At 35.8% G+C, this 19,565-nt stretch overlaps 1 protein-coding gene across 1 annotated transcript in view; it reads left to right on the forward strand.

Moving 5' to 3' along the window:
* The first annotated feature begins 1,200 nt into the window (after positions 1-1,200).
* The window catches only part of LOC140160211 (uncharacterized), a 41,193-nt gene continuing 22,828 nt past the window's right edge, over positions 1,201-19,565 (forward strand). Inside the window, exons 1-4 of the mRNA XM_072183489.1 lie at positions 1,201-1,320; positions 9,915-10,040; positions 16,544-16,744; positions 18,789-18,962. Of these exons, the coding sequence (XP_072039590.1) occupies positions 1,201-1,320; positions 9,915-10,040; positions 16,544-16,744; positions 18,789-18,962 (621 nt within the window). The remainder of the gene's footprint in view (positions 1,321-9,914; positions 10,041-16,543; positions 16,745-18,788; positions 18,963-19,565) is intronic.

Here is a 19,565-nt window from a genome sequence, read left to right on the forward strand (position 1 = left end):
CTTCCCCCCGGCCCCCAACTCAACATAAAAGTTGACAACCATGAGAGTTACCAAAGGGGTTATTTTTTTACGAAATTGTAAGGACCACGAAATTGGCAAAATAGGGGGTATTTAATTTGCACTGTCCGTGAAATTTAGCTAAATTTGACAGTGAAATCAGCAAAATAGGGGTATTTAATTTGCACTGTCCGGGAAATTTGGATAAAAGGGGTACTTGAGAAAATCCAGAAATTTTGATGTCAATCAGTGTCATTGATAGGCCTAAAGGTGTGTTTGAAATTCTAATCATTGAAAAGAGGTGTTTGAACTTTCTGGTCATTAAAAACTATAAGGGGTTGTTTTTGACTCGATTTTGCATAAAAAAGGGGGATAAATTTGATGAAAATCATTGCAAAAGGGGGCCTTTGAAAGACTTTTGAAAGATTTGGTAACTCTCATGGTTCAAAGTGTCAACTTTTGTGTTGAGTTGGGGCCGCCCCCCCTTTTGACGTGTCAAAATTCTTCCCCCTCCCTTACACATGCGAAAAGTGGGGGGATGAGGCTGTGGATCACGAAATGCCCTTTTAAAAATAAACTTCACTAAAAAATTCTAACATGCGGCACTATGCTGGAACTTTTCAAAATGATGTCATGTCTCGATTTAGCTCACTTCGTTCGCAATGGATTGTGGTATATTACGCAATTGTACTGAGCATACGAAACGTGCAATTATGTCAAACCTCTTTTGATTGGGTAATTGCACCAAGTTTATAAACTTTATTGTGGTTATTTTTTTAGAATAATGGACAGTTGTCTAACATCAACACACAAGCTTAAAAATAAAAATTAATTTTATATTATTTCAACGGATTTCATGTTATTAATTTTTATTTATTAAAATTAAGCATAAAAACGTTGCAAGAATATATAACCAATAAGATTTACTCTTACTTCATGAGGATTTTTCATCATGTGACTCTAAACTCTTACACAACATGAGTACTCACACTGTGCACTATCAGTGCGTCGGGAACAGTGAATTCTGGAAGGTTTTGCAAAAGAGTTTTTCAGTAACCGGAAAATGGCGTTGTGATTTGTTCGCTGACGAAATCGGGCGTAATAACAGTGGCATTTCTAGTGGTGTTTAATGCAAAATTAACCATGCCTTAAGTTATAAACAGTAACTGTTTTGTCAAAGAACATTTTGACCAATCGTTCAAGATGACGGACGCAGTGAAAGAGTACGAGTCGTCTCTGAAAGACCTAACATTCAACAGCAAACCGTTGATCAATATGTTGACTATGCTGGCTGAAGAAAGTATCGCCCATTCACCGGAGATTGTAAAGCTGATCGAAGCCAAATTGCTGAAGGTTATAATAGTTCTAAAGTATCAAAGTACCAAAATAAACTACAGTACATGACCCTCTCATATTGTTTTCATATATTATACCTAATTTAGTATTCTCAATGTTGTGATCACTGTTGGATGGACTGGATTGTAATGTAAATAATACCTCCGGTGGAGGCTGGAGGCATAAAAACAGGGTCCTATCTGCTACACTCTCTGCACATGTAATTGTTGGTGTACAGAAATATTTGTTCCAAGTTTATATCTCAGATGATGCCTAGCATTAAAACAATAATATTAGTTATCCCCTGTTTGTTCATGCAATACGAAAAATATCACTGGTTTTGAGGTTGTAATATCACGAAAAATATCACTGGTTTTGAGGTCGTATCACACGTGTGATACGACCTCAAAACCATGTGTGATACGACCTCAAAACCAGTGATATTTTTCGATATTGCATGAACAGACGGGTAACAAATTTATCATTTAGTAGACATGAATTTAACACAACACAAATTATAAATAACACCACAATCATAAAAAGATCAAGTTATTTATAGGCCTACTCCAAACTATTCCATGCATGCTTTACAGTTTTTTTTCATCATGCAACTACCGCCGGGGCCCAGGCCATGTAATACAGCGCGCCATTGCCATCGCGCAACGCACTGCACACTAAGCTTAGCACGCGAGGTAGTGCGTAATTGCCGTCTCTACCGCTGCAGTACCGCATACGCGATCAGCACAGTGCCAGTGTACAATAGTCAATACAATGCAAGTATGCAGGCCGTTAGGCCCTTCGCACTTGATTATTAGTTTCCTGTTTACCGCCCGCGTCCAAAATTGAAAATCTCAAAATAATTAGTTATTTTATTTTTATTTCCAATTTTCTCCTTTAAAATAACTTTCAACTACTTCTACTTGACATTTTCTGACTTTAATAATATCAACAATAATGATGAATGAACAAAGAGTACAACTCCACCTTCACTTATTTATAAAATCAAATATTGTTGTGAATTAAATGCCCGCCCTTGTCAAAACGAGTCGATAGTTGCTTGTAATAGTTCAAACCAAATAAAGAAAATAAAAGATAATTAATAGTCACCTCATCCCTTTTTCAAAATCTTAAACAGGAAACTAATAATCAAGTGCGAAGGGCCTTAATTGCTGTTACTGATTAAGAGCTGAATAATACAGCTATATATATTGTACAGTAATTTAAGAACGTTGAACAATACAAAATTATTATTGGCTATTTTTCCAATGAAATGTCGTTATTCATGTCTACTGAATGATAAGTTTCCATATTATTTAGCAAAACCCCTGCATACCATTGCTGCAGTGGTTTTGAAATGAGATGCAGCAGAAACGTGTATACTATTATCATTATGAGTATGAAGTGTATGCCCCATTTTTATTTTATACACTTCCTCCTTCCGGTGTGCATGTCATGAATAAATGATGTGTAGTATTAAACCACAATGGCACAAATCACTATCTACATGTATGTTTTGTTCACACCATTTTAACAAAACACCTTGACCTTGGCGTTAAATTTCACTTGGCAATGCTGGGGTTATGCATGAATGAGAAAAATTACTAGGTCTGGTATACGGTACGCCATTTTGGATGTCTATAGGAAATACACTTTTCAACGATTTGCGCAGGTCAGAAATTTGAAAAATTTTCTTTATGCAGAAATTATACAAAATTGGTATCCACCTTATTGTGCTTGAGCTTGTTAATTTTAGTTGAAACAAAATCAAGGTTCGAATGTTTTCAGTGACCAAAGAGGCAAAATTATTGTCTAAGTTCTGCCAAATTCTGTCAGGAATAAAAAATATCCGGTCTTTGCGATCAAAAACACAAAATTACAACTTTAAACACTATTGGCAAAGCCAAAAGACATTATTGCCAAACAATATAGAACAGAACATTCAACGTCAACTTGTCAAAATATTGGAGAAAATATGCTCACCAAACATTAGGAAAGTGGGCAATCCAATACCCATTCAAATGCGTGGGAAACTGAAAGTGCATAATCCAGGGCAGGCTCGATGAGGATATCGATCGGGTCATGGACCTTGTAATTTTTCATGATCTGTTTAAGTTGATTGTCGTTGAATGTTCTATTCACTGCACTGAAAGAACATCACATTCACATCAGTGTCAACCATTCTGAATAATTTGGTGTTGTTGGGCAATTGTTTCTCTTGCCTATAATACATAGTGCTGCCACAGAGTGTATTTCTGTGTTTTTGATCACTAAAAAGATAGGTTTCTATTCCTGACTCAAAAGGGTGCAGAATTGAAAATTTGATGCTAATGTAATTTGTCATTTTTGGACAGTAAAATGCATTCGATCCTTAATTTTATTTCAAGCAAGTGCTTCAATATCAAGCACAAATAAATATATTGAACACAAAATTTTACTACCAAATCTCATACCATATCTCATAATATTTTTTTTTAATCATTTATAATTTTAGCCACAATCCAGTCACTTAATTAATAGTGTTAATGACATTGAGAATGTGTTATCATGACAAGGGAATAATCATTGACAACCTACCCACAATTATACAAGTATAATACCAAACTGCATTATAATACTTGGATTTAAAATGCTAATGTGTTCTCGATTAATAATGTTGATGACTCAGCTGCAAAAAGATCTGTTTCCTTGAATTACGATCTTGCGTACACACAAAACTTTGACATGATTTTGAGTTTTAAATGTGTATGCCACCATGAGCAGAGGCAGAGTACAGTTTCAGGGGCAGAGGGAATAAAGTGCACCCACTTGGAACACTCCACACCTTAATCCTTGTATATATCAGGGGAATCATTTCCATGTCGTCAGCCTGTTCCGCTTTTTGCCCACATCATTTTTTTTTGTAATTTTGAGAACAAAGTACAAAATATGGTTCAAACATGCATTTAAACATTTATAAGTATTCACAAATCTTTGTACAAGAACAAATGATGATACAAATATGAAATGGAATAATCCGAAATAGTTATTAAGGTGATTACGTAACTGATGCATGATTGACCCAGACCCACATTTTGTTCTTTGTTCTCAAAATTACAAAAATGACTTGGGCAATTAGCGTAAGCAGGTTGACGATGTGCAGCTCTGTATGAAGTGCAGCTATTTAGATGGTTTTCAATGTACATATAAGTATAGCTAAGTACATGTGCTAGATGATGAATTTTCAGCTCCGGGAACTGAGATCTGGTTACAGTACATTAAGAACCATCTGAATAGCATTCCACATAGAGCTCCACAAGAAAAACTTATTACCCTTGACACTACGGTCTTTTTGCTGCTGAGTCATACAATCAAAAGTGTTATATCGAAGATATTGTTCAGCTAATCGTTGAGCTAAGGAATTTTGACTTGGAGTTTGTGATTTCATTTCTAATCCACACCACAAGTACTTCCTTAAATTAAACTTAAGATTGATGTTTTTTTGGCCTTTTTTTTTAAACTTCTGTGTATCATGTTTTTTGTTTGTGATTTTTTTTTGCATTCTTTAAAAAGCACTGGTGCATTACTAGTATTGGCATACATTTTGTAAATCAGGCAAAAATCCAACCCTTAGTAATAACAGATCTTAACAGTGAAATTGCTCCATCGATGCAAATCAGGCAACTTCAAACAAAAATATTCAAATGAATAAAAAGAGTCAAATGCTATCTTGTTCTTAAAACTTGAAAGAGCAAATCACACACATTTCATGGAGGCCTCAAAATGCAACTTAGTCAATTTTGTTCTTATTAACAATGTTTTCTTATTCCAATTTTTTATCAAATTACAAGGTTTTTATAATACCATACTACATCTGTACAATTATCATTCAGGTAATAACTCTTTTAACCAATATTTGCTTTGCAGGTTAGAAAATGTACAAATGAAATCTGTTTCAATGATGGAATAAAAACAAAAAACAAGAACTTTGCATCAATCATTTTCTTGTAAAGTTGTGTGTACAGTATGATGTTGTTCATTGTTTACAGATCATTAGAAATTGAAGAGGTAATAAATAAAGGCATCTGTAGTTTCCCACAGAGGAACTTGCATTTATTAGAAATGTCAAAATTACCTGTAGAAGTTTCTAATGGTCTAAAATATTTTGTATGCTCTGCTTGGTTGTGTATGCAAGTTACTTGATATTTAGGCTAAAGCACATTTCATCAACAGAATGCAAGATTGTTCCACTGTTAAATACATCATAACATTCTTGTATTTTCTGATGAATGATTGTGTGGCTGTGGCGTGGCCTCTCAAAATCCTTTACATCAAATGATTATGAAACCAAATTACATCAGTAATGCCAGTGTGTATTATCGGTGTTACAATGTATATTCCACAGTGCACGTAGTGGTGGTGCGATTGTTTTGTTTTTACACTGTAACACTGTTTGGAGAATATTCAGTTTCTTGAACAATACATGCTGGCATTGTTGACAGTAGGTTTGGTTTAGAATGCAAATGATTTTGGGAATTACAGAAAGGCCTCAGCTGTTCCAAAGTTCAAAGCTTGCATAGGCAGATCTTGGTAGAGCTACTGAATAATGGCTTCAACTATGTTGAACATCTACTGAAGGGTAGCAATAAAGTAAGGTTGAATATGGTACAGAATCGAAAAAAAGGAATGAAATGGGTTGCATTTTGCATGTTGACATTTTTATACATTGAAAACAGATGGGAATTAAGCTGTTTACACATTAAGCAGTCATTATAATGGCATGAAATAATTCACATCTGTATATGATATTGATACAAAGAAAATGTCAGCATGTAATTGCAAATGCTGCACAGTTTAACTGACAAAGGTGGGAGGTACCAGTCAGACATGCTGTTCCAACCAAACTTCATTGCCCAATTGGTGAAATGAAAATACCATGACAAGGTATAATCTCATGCTAATGATGCTAAACACTGCAATAAAATCAAAGACAAAATGATCAAGAGACTGGAAAATTAAAACATTAATATGATTAACTGATTTAATATACAGGTCTGTGACTTGATCACTTTGCCTTCAATGATTTTGATACAGTGATAAGCTTGTGAAAAGTGTCCGTTAATGGATTTGTTTCAGTTTAAAAGAGTCGGGTACAAGGTGTATATTTCATTAACACCAAATGAAATGAGATGGTTACAACTATGTGCATATAAGTCAATGATAGTGTTCAAGTTACAAGTCGAATACCGAAATGAGATATAACTGAAGGAAGCATTAATAACAGACTAGTCGACTGCAGATCCGTCGGATAACGCTTTTTCAATGGGAAATGAACTTTGCTGCTTGGATGATGTCACGATGAGGTTAGCATTTATTCCGTATTGAAAAGCGTGTTCCAACAGATCTGCACTCGACCGGCCTCTAAACATCGCTCAATTATATCACCAAGCTTAAGCCGATTTGTTATATCCAGTATTTTGCTGTGTGCGGGCGGTGCAGTGTTTCGTGTAGGTGGTACACCATGTTAGCTGTGACAATGTTGAATGGAAGATGCAACTGCAGACAAGGATGCAGCTAGTATTACTAGCTCTGGGCTGAGAGACCATTGTTTCACAACTCACAAAAGGGAGACAAAGAAGACAGCAACAAAAAAAGAAGTTTAAAAAAAGTAAAAAGAAGATTGGAAAAAAGAAAAGACGATTGGAAAAAAGAGAGAAAAGAAGATTGAAAAAAAAAAGTGAAAAGAAAAATGAAAAAAAAGTTCTAAAAAAAATAATGGAAAAGTAACAAAAGAAGAAATGAAAAAAGAAAAAATAATGAAGAAAAGAAGTGTGAAAAAAAGGCAGTTGAAAAAAGAAAATAATGGATGAAAAGAAAAGATGTGTTAACCTGTTTTGTTTGTGTTTGTTGTATGTTTGTGTATTTGTTTGGTTTTTTTGTGTGCAAGAAAAAAGAAAATGAATTCATCAGATTGATCTTTTTTTTTTTTTGCAATGCAGTTGCAGTAAGGTACTGACATACATTTGACCAAAGAACTGCTTTGTACTTGCCAAAACAACAAGATTTGCTCATATCTTAATGACTTGTCTTGCACATATGTGACACGATCAAGGGAAATGAGTGAGAGTCGGATGTCGCTAATATTGATTTTGAGAAAGACGGTGTCAAAATTCTTTTGTTTTATATTGTTTTCAGCGATTGATAAATTGACGTAACTTCGCAAAGAAAAGTCATATCAAGAAGGGGTTTTCAGTTTCTGAAAGCTCTGAATGTCCTCTTTAGAAACATATTTAAAACTCATTTTCGACCAGGGTCGTCATGTAACTCATTCCCCTTGATCATGTCACATATCTGGAAGAGCAGTTGGGAGAATATTGAATTCTCTGAATATTTCAGGAGACAAATACAAACAACTGCTTGAATTTTAGCCTAAAAAATTAACCTTTTTCAGAGTCTTAATTGAGTAGCGATGTAGCTTGCGACACCATCATTCAGCATAGTGATGTTTACAATCCTCCAGTCACATGACCTCGCAATGGGTGGTCAAGTGTCAGCAGATTGTAGATGGCAGGCAGGTCATACCTGGCGTCCCTGTTGAGCGTGGGTTTTTGTGTCTTTATCTCTATGGCTTCCTTGATCTTCCTGTTCCAAATATGGTCTTCCCTGACGATAACTTCCACATCGTCAATACTGATATCATGTCTATGATGAGTTTTATGGTCACCGACTGCTGTTTGGGTGGTGGTGGTTCTAGTGTGTTCTTTGAACCTGATGCCGAGATAAAGACACAAAATTCCACGATCAACAGGGACGGATACGACTTGGCCGCCGTTTACAATGATCTGCTGGCACTTGACCACCCATCGGGAGGTCATGTGACCGGAGGAATGTAAACATCACTACGCTGAATGAAGACTCCGTGATGGTGTCGCCAGCTACGTCACTGCTCAATCAAGATTCTGAAAAAGGTAACTTTTTAAGCGTATGTCAAAAATGACACAAGTCCAATATCAGTATCCATGCTGCTGCTTAAATTTGGTAACATATTTTAATATGCCAGTCAATCTTGGCTGTAATTTCTCCCGGGTGTGAGCGTGCTATTATTACTATTAGTGTGCATGTTTGCCTGTGTATACATGTCTTGTTTAGCAATATGTACACCTCAAAAGAAAAGTCCTCACTTATTTGAGTGGTCATAATTTTGAAAGACAGCATTTTGTAAGCTGCAATATGATACCTCACGAATGTAAAAATAATTACAAATGATAAAAAATTAAATGATTGAAATATTGATCCGATTTTGAAAGTTGCAAATCTCCTTTGCATCTTTTTACACATCTGAATGATTTGGAATTGTTTTTACAAACGTAAGATATCAGAAGTACAAATTACACAAAATTCTATCAAATATAACTGTAAAAATTCTGTTAAACATTATCACTCAAACAAGTGTGGACTTGCGATGTGTTTATTACAGTGGAGCTTTGCGAATAGAAAGTTATCAGAACCTTCAATTTAAGTTTGTCACAAATTTGTGTTGGGTCATAAGTTATAGGTATGCGTTTGGCAGGCTGTGTTAATGAGGTTTCACTGTATAAGTAGACGAGGTTGGGTCTTTGGCTTTTAAATGAGCAAAATATTGTACAATCTTTTTTATTAATAATTATCAGGGTTTTTTGCAAGTAGCTGGATTTCATTGTAATCCAAACTGCAGTAACCACCATATACCGACCTGAGTATACAAATCCTGAAATTGCTGAAGATTTGTGTATAGTCCCACCCCCAATTGGTACAGTCCAAAGGATGCAACTTGCTTCAAAATTGTAGTGACTTCAATTTTATAAGTAATTTGGTTTTGGGCACAATTTCTTTATTCAGGTTTAAAATTTGAATTTGGGCATTTGTTTTTCCTCCAAATTTATGGTTTTGTTCAATTTATGGTCATTTTATTCCATTCCTGTATTCCATACCATTGGCAGGTTCCCTACCTCTTTATGATAAAATGGGAGACAATAGCTGTGAAATAAATATGAAATAGACTGTAAAAGTGGAAATTTCTGATGAACATTGATTTTCATGCTCAACGCAGCTACCGCAAAAATAAAAATAAAAACTTGCAACTATTTTCTCTTATGTGTTTCGTCTATGTACAGAAACTTAAAAAACAATGTAGTTCAAAATTGGTCAAGTGTGAATAATTTACATGTGCGAATATTACCACTTTTACAGTATATTATGCAATAATTTGTGAATGTTTTGAATTTTTTTATAAGTTGTCGAATACAGGTCATGATATACCAAACGCTACTGATATGGAAGATGGAAGCCTAGCAGTTTTGAGAGGACTCCAGTGTGCTCACAGTTTTGAAATTCTCAGGTGTATTTCTATGGGCCTGTGAGAAATATAACAGGTGACCAGTTCTGCTGTAACATTGGGTCAACCAACAAGAAGACGAGTCATCTATAGTTTTCATTTTCTTTTTCTTTTTACTTTTATTATTATTTTTATTTATGAAAATGTTACCATTGTTTTGTATGAAATAATATAATCAGATTGTGCATGATGATAAGTTTATATGTTATGATTCCCTCATACTGCACTACAGAACAAGCCAACAGAGAAGCTCTGTGTATTCTACCTGCTGGACTCCATCATCAAGAATATGAAAGGCCGCTACTTGGAATTGTTTACTGCCAATATTGTAAACACATTCTGCGGTGTTTTTGAACAGGTTAGCTCGTAATAGGTTTTAAGGACTCTGACATTTTCTTTGAGTTACATGGCAAATCAGTTGTTCATTAACATCTAGGAAGGGCATGTTTTTTGTACATGTATACCGTACATGTACATGTATAAATTAAAACCCATGGCTGGACATAAATGAGCGATCTGGCAATAAGCTTCAGTAACTCATAAAGAACATGTCTGATTTGCAAATTTTTTTAAATGTGAAGTATTCACCAGGCAAGTTTAAGACGTAATTGTACAAAATTGAACTATCAGAAACCTGCTTATTATCAACAACAAATCGTCTGCCATTTTACATAATGGACGTATCATAACGCTATATAAATATACATGATTTGTCATTACATGAAATGGATGACGAAATGTCTGTAGTAGAATTCAAATTTTATATTACTTAGTACTTATGTATTAGTTCTCGATGTTATCAAAATACAAATCTTTGATAACATCAGAAGTCAAGGTGACCAACTAGTAACATATCCTTACTTATGCATCAACAGAACATGGAAGATGAGATAAACCAGGAGTTCATTTCACAAAGGTATCATTATCTTGAGACAATATGGGTTAATACATCAAATTTGAGATGGATCCCAAGTTCGTGACCATATTTTAACAGAATTGTCCAATATTGAAATTGCCTTCTAGGCACCAGTATTCCTGAATTGTTCATGTAAGATATTAGAGTAAAGTTTTCAGGTAATTCACTTCTTGCATGGTCATCAAGTTTGAAGGTGGAGCCTCAATCTGGCAGCAAGCATGAATGGGAATCGAACGAGTCATATACCATTGCGTAAAGTGACGTAATTTTTTCTTTCATGTCTATTACCAATTTGAGGCTGTACCCAATATGACGGAACAATGCAAGGGGTGAATAGGGTACTGATTGTTTGCAGTATAGAGTTCATTGTCATCACTTTCAGCAGCCGGAGGATGGAGTAGAATACTGTATAGCGGGACATTTTTGTAAGCTTCTTTTCGTGGTTAATTTCATAATTGTGTTTTCAAAAGCTCACAGAAAATATTTTTGTCCTATAGGCTTTAATATGTAGCTGTTTGAAATCGTAAAACTGCTCGGAATTAATTGTCAAAAATTATTACCGCTTAAATATCACACTATACATTACTTATATCCAGTGTATAATCTGTCAGCACTCCGCAGCCCAGTACTGTCAACAAGCACTGGTATACTTGGTTGTATTTAGTAACTAAACAGCCAGATGTTTTACCTTGCAATGTGCAGAATGCAGATCACAAATCCAATGGTCAAGAAGCCATGCATGTTAGTGTGCATTGTCAACCTGCCCAACTTGCTTAATGCTAAAGATAGCATACATCTACAAATTTACAACTACAAATTTGTTTGCCTGTTAAAAATGTATAAACTTTTACTTGGGATATGATAATTATTTGTTACCAAGTTTACTCTTCAAAAATTACTAGAAATAGTTAACCTGAACTGAACTGGGGTGACCTGAAAGAAATTAAATGCTGATGTAATACATGTAAATTTCCATTATGAAAATTTGGCATTTCTGTCAGTCTTTACATTGTGTAAGTTGCTCTGTCCAAAAGTTGGTTAGACACATGTTGTATATTATCTTGATTATATTTATAGTGTTATGCGCAAACATTTTTCAACTTGAATATTCAAGTGTTAGACAAAGATAAGAAGTGCATAAAAATTAGGTATTTCTATTGTGGGCCAGACACTGTTATGTGAAGGTTTTTGTAATAGCCATGTAATTTAAGACAACATCATATAATTATTAAGTATTCACAAATGATTTATATCATGCAGGTTGATGTGGACATTGGACACAAGATTAAAAAAGAAGACAACATTAAAAGACAATTATTGTGTTGCATTAATTTATCTTAATGATAAGAAGAAGAAAACGAAATTGTTATATTGAAAGCTCATCTTCCTGCTGTTGCTGGTGAAGTAGGACCACTGAATTGGTCATTAATTAGTATGTCTAGTTACACTTAAGGTGGTATTGGATGCATTTTCTAGAAATTAGAAAATGCTTTGAGCATATTTTAAACAGATTAATTGAGTAGGGTAAAAGTACACTGATCAATATGCCTTTTGTTTAGACAAATCGGACATACGGTTTCCAAAATACATCAATTTATATTTTCTTTGTATCCTATTGTTTTTGTCAATAATCAATATAGTTAATGAGCTAAAAGGACTGGAAAGGCTTTATATTTTGCTAAAAACCAATGCATAAATGTTCAGGGTACTTTTATTTTGCATACTTTTGCCCTGAAACTTGGTCAAAGTGTTTCTAATATGTACTAATGTATTATATAGTGAAGCCGCCCTCTAATTTGCATAATTAATGAGCTAATTTGCATAAATGCTAATTAATTATGCAAATATGCAAATTAGGGGGCGGCTTCACTGTATAATACATTAGAACATATTAGAAACACTTTGACCAAGTTTCAGGGCAAAATTATGCAAAATAAAAGTACCCTGAACATTTATGCATGGATTTTTAGCAAACTATTGGCAAAAATTATATGCAAATGAGCTTCTCCAGTCATTTTAGCTCATTAACTTGATTGATTATTGATAAAAACAATAAGATACAAAGAAAATATAAATTGATATATTTTGATAACCGTATGTCCGATTGACTCCAAACAAAAAAGGTATATTGATCAGTGTACTTTTGCTCTACTCAATTAATCTGTTTAAAACATGTTTAGAGCACTTTTATAATGCCTCCATAACCACCTTAAAAGTGATCAAACTATTGAGTCTTTGCCTGGTGAATACTTGTACTGTATTATTATAATAGGTACCATCCAAGGCTCAAAATACAATGGAGCATAATAATATTTTGCAAAAAAGTTCACCTGAGGGCTAATTTACATAATATTTTGTTCGACATGGCCCTCAAAAGTATTTTGAGCCTTGATACCATTACTTTGCTTGTCGCAAGTTGGTAGTTTCGAGACATCTTGGCTCCTGCGTTGGTGTTCTTTGTATCATACGCAACTGTTCAGCCAATAGTATGTCTGTATCCTTTGTAAATGGAGGCACAATGGGCCATTCAACTGGCTTGCAGCTTGCACAAAGAACATCAAATCAGCAGCCAGGATGTCTCGAAATTACCAACTTGCAACTTGACACTCATTTCGTGGTAGTTACTAGTAGTAGGTCACATATTGTACAAGACAAAGAGGTAGAACCAACCCTGCCCTGTTTTCATGTCCCTCATGGAGGCAAATAGTGTACTTCTGGATAATGCTCCCAGCAAACTTCAATTCAATCTTGGACTCTTGTCGGAAAAACCCTGGATGTACATTCCCCCCCACCCCAATAAGCAACAGACCAATATGGCACATTAACAATATCATTAAATACATAGCAATTAAGTCTGTAATCTGTGGGTACAATTTTTTGTAAAACTAAGTTCATAATGGGTCATCTCTAGTCCTGGGTCTGTCTTTTGTGTGAGCCTACAGACCCTATGCAGTTAGAGAATAAACGATAGGAATTTTTGTTTTTACTATCCTCTACCGTGTGATAGATGACGGGCAGGTCCAATATTTTTTAGTAGTGGCAGCCGGTATCCACTACGATAAAAATATTGGACCTGCCTGTCGTCTATCATAGGTAGAGGATAGTAAAAACAAAAATTCATATCGTTTATTCTCATTCTTAGTTAGTTAAAAATTATTTTAATAACTGTAAACTATTTTTTAAAGTAAAAACTAAGTTACCGTCATAAAAACTCTCCTTATTATAAAATGAACGAAACTTGTTTACAACTTAACGTATTCTGTTGTGCGTACTGCTAGCGTGTGAGCGTATTCCGCACTAGTCTACGCATACAACGCGATACATACTCGCACCTCTAGAAGCGTGTTATGCGTTATTAACACGCATGATGACGTGGGGTCGTCTATGGCCTGATAGATGGCACCCGAAATCATGCGATTGTTCAATCAGATTAGGGGTGGTGCAATAATTATGTGTACCCCTGGGGGTGAATTCTCAAAATGGTCTGCCAAAAACGCTTGCCCCCCCTTTGGCCATGCCAAAAATCTCTGCCCCCCTTCGACGTGCCAAAAACCTTTGCCCCCCTTTTGGCGTGCCAAAAATCTTTGCCCCCCCTTACACATGCAAGATTTTGGGGAACCCCAATTTAAAACCTTGAAATTGTCTTATCATATAATGCGAGCAGGCAATTTTGCATATTTGAATGTGTTCCTAACGTTTTCCTACGCCTTTTTAGGGCGTAATATAGAAATGGTACCCAAAATATCTGTGCCAAAAATTGCTTGCCCCCAACCTTTCGAAAAAAAAAAAAATCGCTTGACCCCCCCCCTTTTGACTGGCCAAAAATGCTTTCCCCCCTTCTGGCCTGCCAAAAATCTTTGCCCCCCTATAATTCACCCCCCAGGGGTACACATAATTGTTGCACCACCCCTTATGAGTCTACAAACTAGACAACTCCCACTGACTAAGAATATGCATAAATACATCTTTAAAACACTGTCCTTCATGATTAATTCCTGAGAACAATACATGAATCACATGATTCAAACAGGTGATTGAATTGTTACTACATGTAATACTATCGTTCCGGTTGGTTAACTGCATAGAGGGTGTTTTCCGAGATTTTGCGAGTCACATGGGTGAAGAAAGTTCAAATAAGTCCATCTGGAGTAACACAATGGGCCTGAACCAGAGATTGATGAAATTTAAACTGGATTGTGACCACATTGTTGTCAATTATTTGTGTAAAACAGTGCCATATTTGCATGTCAAGGAGACGATGGGGACTAATTAAGTGTGGGGACTAATTAAGCTCTGCTATGATATAATGAAATTCCATACCTGTACTGTACAGGAAAATAATAAAAAGACGATGGGGACTAATTAAGTGTGGGGACTAATTAAGCTCTGCTATGATATAATGAAATTCCATACCTGTATTGTACAGGAAAATAATAAAAAGGGGGGAAATGGTTGTGAAAATAAAGATACAAGAATAAGTGTGAGGTGTGTTCCATTGCATGTAGCAGGTACTCAAGCTGACAGAGAAATTACAAGTTATATTCAATTTGTTATTTTAAGGTGGTACTACACCCCTTGATAAATTTATGACTATTTTGCATTTTTCTCAAAAGATAACTACACACTGGTAATAAAATTTATGTATATTAGAGTGGCAAGGAATCCAGATACTACACTTGAATTTCAGTGACTCGAGACAAGCCGTACATTATTTATGATAAGAAAAGAAGTACCGCTAGAAAGTACCTCATTTCTTAACATAATGAACCACTTGTCTTGAATCACTGTGAAATTTCAGTGAAGTAATTGGATTGCTTGCCCCTTTAAATATACATAACTTTTGTTACCAGTGTGTAGTTATTTTTTGAGAAAAATGCAAAATTAGTCACAAAGTTTATCATAGGGTGTAGTACCACGTACCATCGGTCTGAGATGGCTCCCTATCTTCCCCCTGATATGTAAATGCACATTATACGCTGGCGAAGTTACGTAATAATCAAATTAACTACCATAGCAATAGGTGAAAACAATTTTTGAATATACCGCGCTGCACTGATACGTTCACGCGGTACATCTGCATTGGACCATATCATGCTGATCACTTGCACGTGTGAGATAAGTATCTTTGAAAAGACCAGTATTGTATTCAATCTATGATTGCAGACATACACAGGTGATGAGTGTAACCTATTTGTAGTGCAGCGCGATATGTTCAAAATTGTTCTCACCTATTTGCTATGGTAATTGATCCGATTAATTACGTAACTTCGCCAGCGTATTGAAATCAAATGTCATGGCTTGAGAGTTGACGACCTTTTTTCCAGAACCGAATATCACTTTGACACCATCCAAATTGCTATTTGATAAGCGTCTGAGTTACTCTTGTTTCAAGTTCAACATGAGTGACTTGCTGCATCTAATTATCTATTTAAAGGAGTATTTCGTGATCCTAGCATCCTCTTTTTATGACATTTTTCAGTAGATATCCATGAAAAAAGCTTATTCCCAACATTTCAGTTGCTTCCGATTTTGCGTTTGCGAGTTATGCATGATTATGTGTATTATTTACACTTCTCCATAGAAAATGTGTTGTAATTTGGTATACCAGAACAAAATTCAAATTTCATGATATCTTTGCTAAACGAATTACTCTGCAAGAAATTTTTTGTACATAAATATTATGTAGCCAGAGGTTTCCAGTGATATAAAAATCTCAACTTTCTTTGAGAAAAGTGGGGGGATGATGCTGTGGATCATGAAATGCCTGTTTAAGATTCAGGTTAGATTCTTAACACCTTTAACTATTTTCATAATACTGGGCTTCAAGGCTCCATTATGGGAATAAAAATACTACATGTATGTACCATCTTTGGAATTTGAGCGAAAACTTGACCATTGATCACAAACCATTACTAAGAAGGTGTTTTGTTTATTTTTCTAATTAGGTTGATGAGAAAACAAGACAGTCCCTTTTTAAGTTGCGTTCAACATGGAAAGATTACTTTCCTGTCAAGAAATTATATGCATTAGATATGAGAGTCAAGACAATGGACCCGGCCTGGCCCGTCATGGCAGTGGTGGAACCCAAACCAAAAGTTTCGCCCCAACCAGCTGCAATTCATATAAACCCTAAATTTATCAAGAAGGTATGTATGTCCACAAAATATGAAAATGTTTTATTTCAGTTTGATTTTTTGTGCTTCCATTTTGCAAGCATGCTTTTCAGGCATATGTTATGACGTAGATGGTTGGTTGTCTGGCTGGGTGGAAGCAAATGCTCTGCAGATTACATAAAAAACAGGTGAAAAAGCTTGAATTTTGCAAAATGTGAAAATTTCCACGCTGAAATTTCCACGTTAACAGTAACCCAAGATATCACCTGTTGTGTAGTTGCTAAGTATATTTATTGAAATATAGCAAACTAGGCGGTTACCCGTATTTGACGGTTCTCGGCTGGGCATGATTACCTGGCTGATGGTGATTGTTCCCTCCAAGTTTCATGCCCATCCGACAATTTTTACTTATTTGGCCTCATATGACCCCTGGTGACCCCTAAATGACCATCTCAAAATTTGGTTCGAAATGGTGATGGTACCCACCAAGTTTCATGCCCATTCAACAGTTTTTACTAAATTGACCTCAGATGACTCCTGGTGAACCCAAAATGACCTTCCAAAAATTTGGCTCTAAATGTTTTAATGTACCCACCAAGTTTCATGCCCATACGACAGTATTTACTAATTTGACCTCATATGACCCCGAAATGACCTTCCAAAAATTTGGCTCTAAATGTTGACTGTACTCACCAAGTTTCATGCCCATCTGACAGTTATTTGACCTCAGATGACCACTGGATGACCCCAAAATGACCTTCAAAAAATTTGGCTCTAAATGTTTACTGTACCCACCAAGTTCCGTGCCCATACGACAATTTTTGCTAATTTGACCTCATATGACCCCTAGATGACCTTGGATCCACTAACCAATTTACAAACTTGTTCTGTATGGGGTCAAGCTGCACCCACCCACCCACCAAGTATGAGGAATGTGCGACCCCAAATGGCAGCTACTACATTCTATATAATGATGCCCATGAATTGAGCTTGTGTTTAATTCCAACAAGTGAGGTGCCGCAAGTCGTGCCGTATGTATAACATTTGCAGTGGTGGTATTAGTCTTGACTTGTAATTAGTGTTATACATCTCTGCAGTGTGATTCTCCCGGGGGCACTCCAACTTTGGAGTGACCCCCTTTTTCAGCATCGTTGTCACCCAAAGACCCCATATTTTTTTACGAACACATGCTCTGTCACCCGAAGACCCCTTATTTTTCCATTTGATCTCTCACCCAAAGACCCTTTTGAACAGCAACTTTCATTTATCACTGATTTTGTTACTTATTTTGAAGAAACAATGAAATTTGAAGCCGTTTAGAACTAGGTTTTTGTGGCGCTGTTTCATCTCTCACCGAAAGATTCATTCTAAAAAAAGGTCATGTTCTCACCCAATGACCCCATATTTTTTACATTTTGCTCTCACCGAATGCCAAAAATCATGCTCTCACCCAATGACCCCATATTTTTTACATTTTGCTCTCACGAATGCCCCTTAGTGTGAACTGAAAGTGCCAGCCCTACACCTATATCCATTTCTTATTGAAGGGCCCCCCCCCCCCCCGGGTGATTCTATTACCTTCTAAAGAAAGTAGGGGATTTTTTGGCCAGCTTATGTTATCATCCAAATGGCTGGTTGCCTGTTTGTTTGACTGCCTGCCTGTCCTGGCAGAAGCAGACCCATTAATCCACTCTGCAGCTTAAACACAATAACCGATCAACTTCAATCTCTTTATGGTGATATGATATGGTGGCCTGATGTGCTGTTCAGTTTTATGTCATGTTATTTGCATATTAATGAGCTCATTTGCATATTTTGCCTCAATTTCCATTAATCCACTCCATGTGATAATATTTGGCCCTGAATACAAGAGGAATGTAAAACGCAACTTGGTTAAGATTTCCATAACACAATACAATTGACTCCTGAGGTCCATGGGAGCTGCAGGCTTGGCACAAAATACTTTAAAACTGGCATAAGGGAACTAGATATTTTTTACATCTTGATATTACATGGATGTTATTGTGACCTACTTTCACCAAACAGCTAAGATTAGTGATATACATTTTTTTTACAGACGGAGGCTACCACCCCCGCAACATCATCAGCCAGCAAACAGTTGTCCGAGAGCGAACGGCAAGAAGCAGAAATGAGACAACAGCTCATTGCCAAGCAACAGCAGCTACTTCAATTACACCAACAGAGATTGGAGTTTGAGTTACAACAGACCAAAGCTAAATTAGAAGAACAAGTAGGTCTATTCAGTGGAAACTCTTTAACACAAAATAAATTCCTGATAACACAAAATGCTTATTAAGTCCCAAGCATTTATACATTAAAAGGGCATTTCGTGATCCACAGCCTCATCCCCCCCACTTCTCTTTTTAAAAAAGTTGTGATTTTTATACCACTTGAAACCTCTGGCTACATAATGTTTATTCTTGCAGATAATTCGTTTAGCAAAAATATCGTCAAATTTGAATTTCGTTCTGATATTTCCAGAAATCCTCCTTTAAGACATGATAACTCAAAATCCTGTTAACACAAACTAAAATCAATTTTATGTTAACATGGTTCCACTGTATTAGCTATCATATGCTTACCTGTGGCCATCCAGTTCATGACTACTTGAAGCTTGGTGCACCTTAAGTATTTTCACTGAGATGAAATTAATTTCTCTGGAGCCAAAATGTGTAATATCATATTGAAATAGGGCAGTGTTGGACTTAACCGCTGAAGGCGCCCTGTAAATACATGGAATTGCTGCACGCTGTAAAATTGTTTAATAGGGTAAAGCCAGCTGTGACCTATTTTGAATGAATAAAATGTTACTAATTTAACCAAACTTACCAAG

This window comes from Amphiura filiformis, chromosome 9 (genome assembly GCF_039555335.1).
Source record: "Amphiura filiformis chromosome 9, Afil_fr2py, whole genome shotgun sequence".
In the NCBI taxonomy this organism is placed as follows: domain Eukaryota; kingdom Metazoa; phylum Echinodermata; class Ophiuroidea; order Amphilepidida; family Amphiuridae; genus Amphiura; species Amphiura filiformis.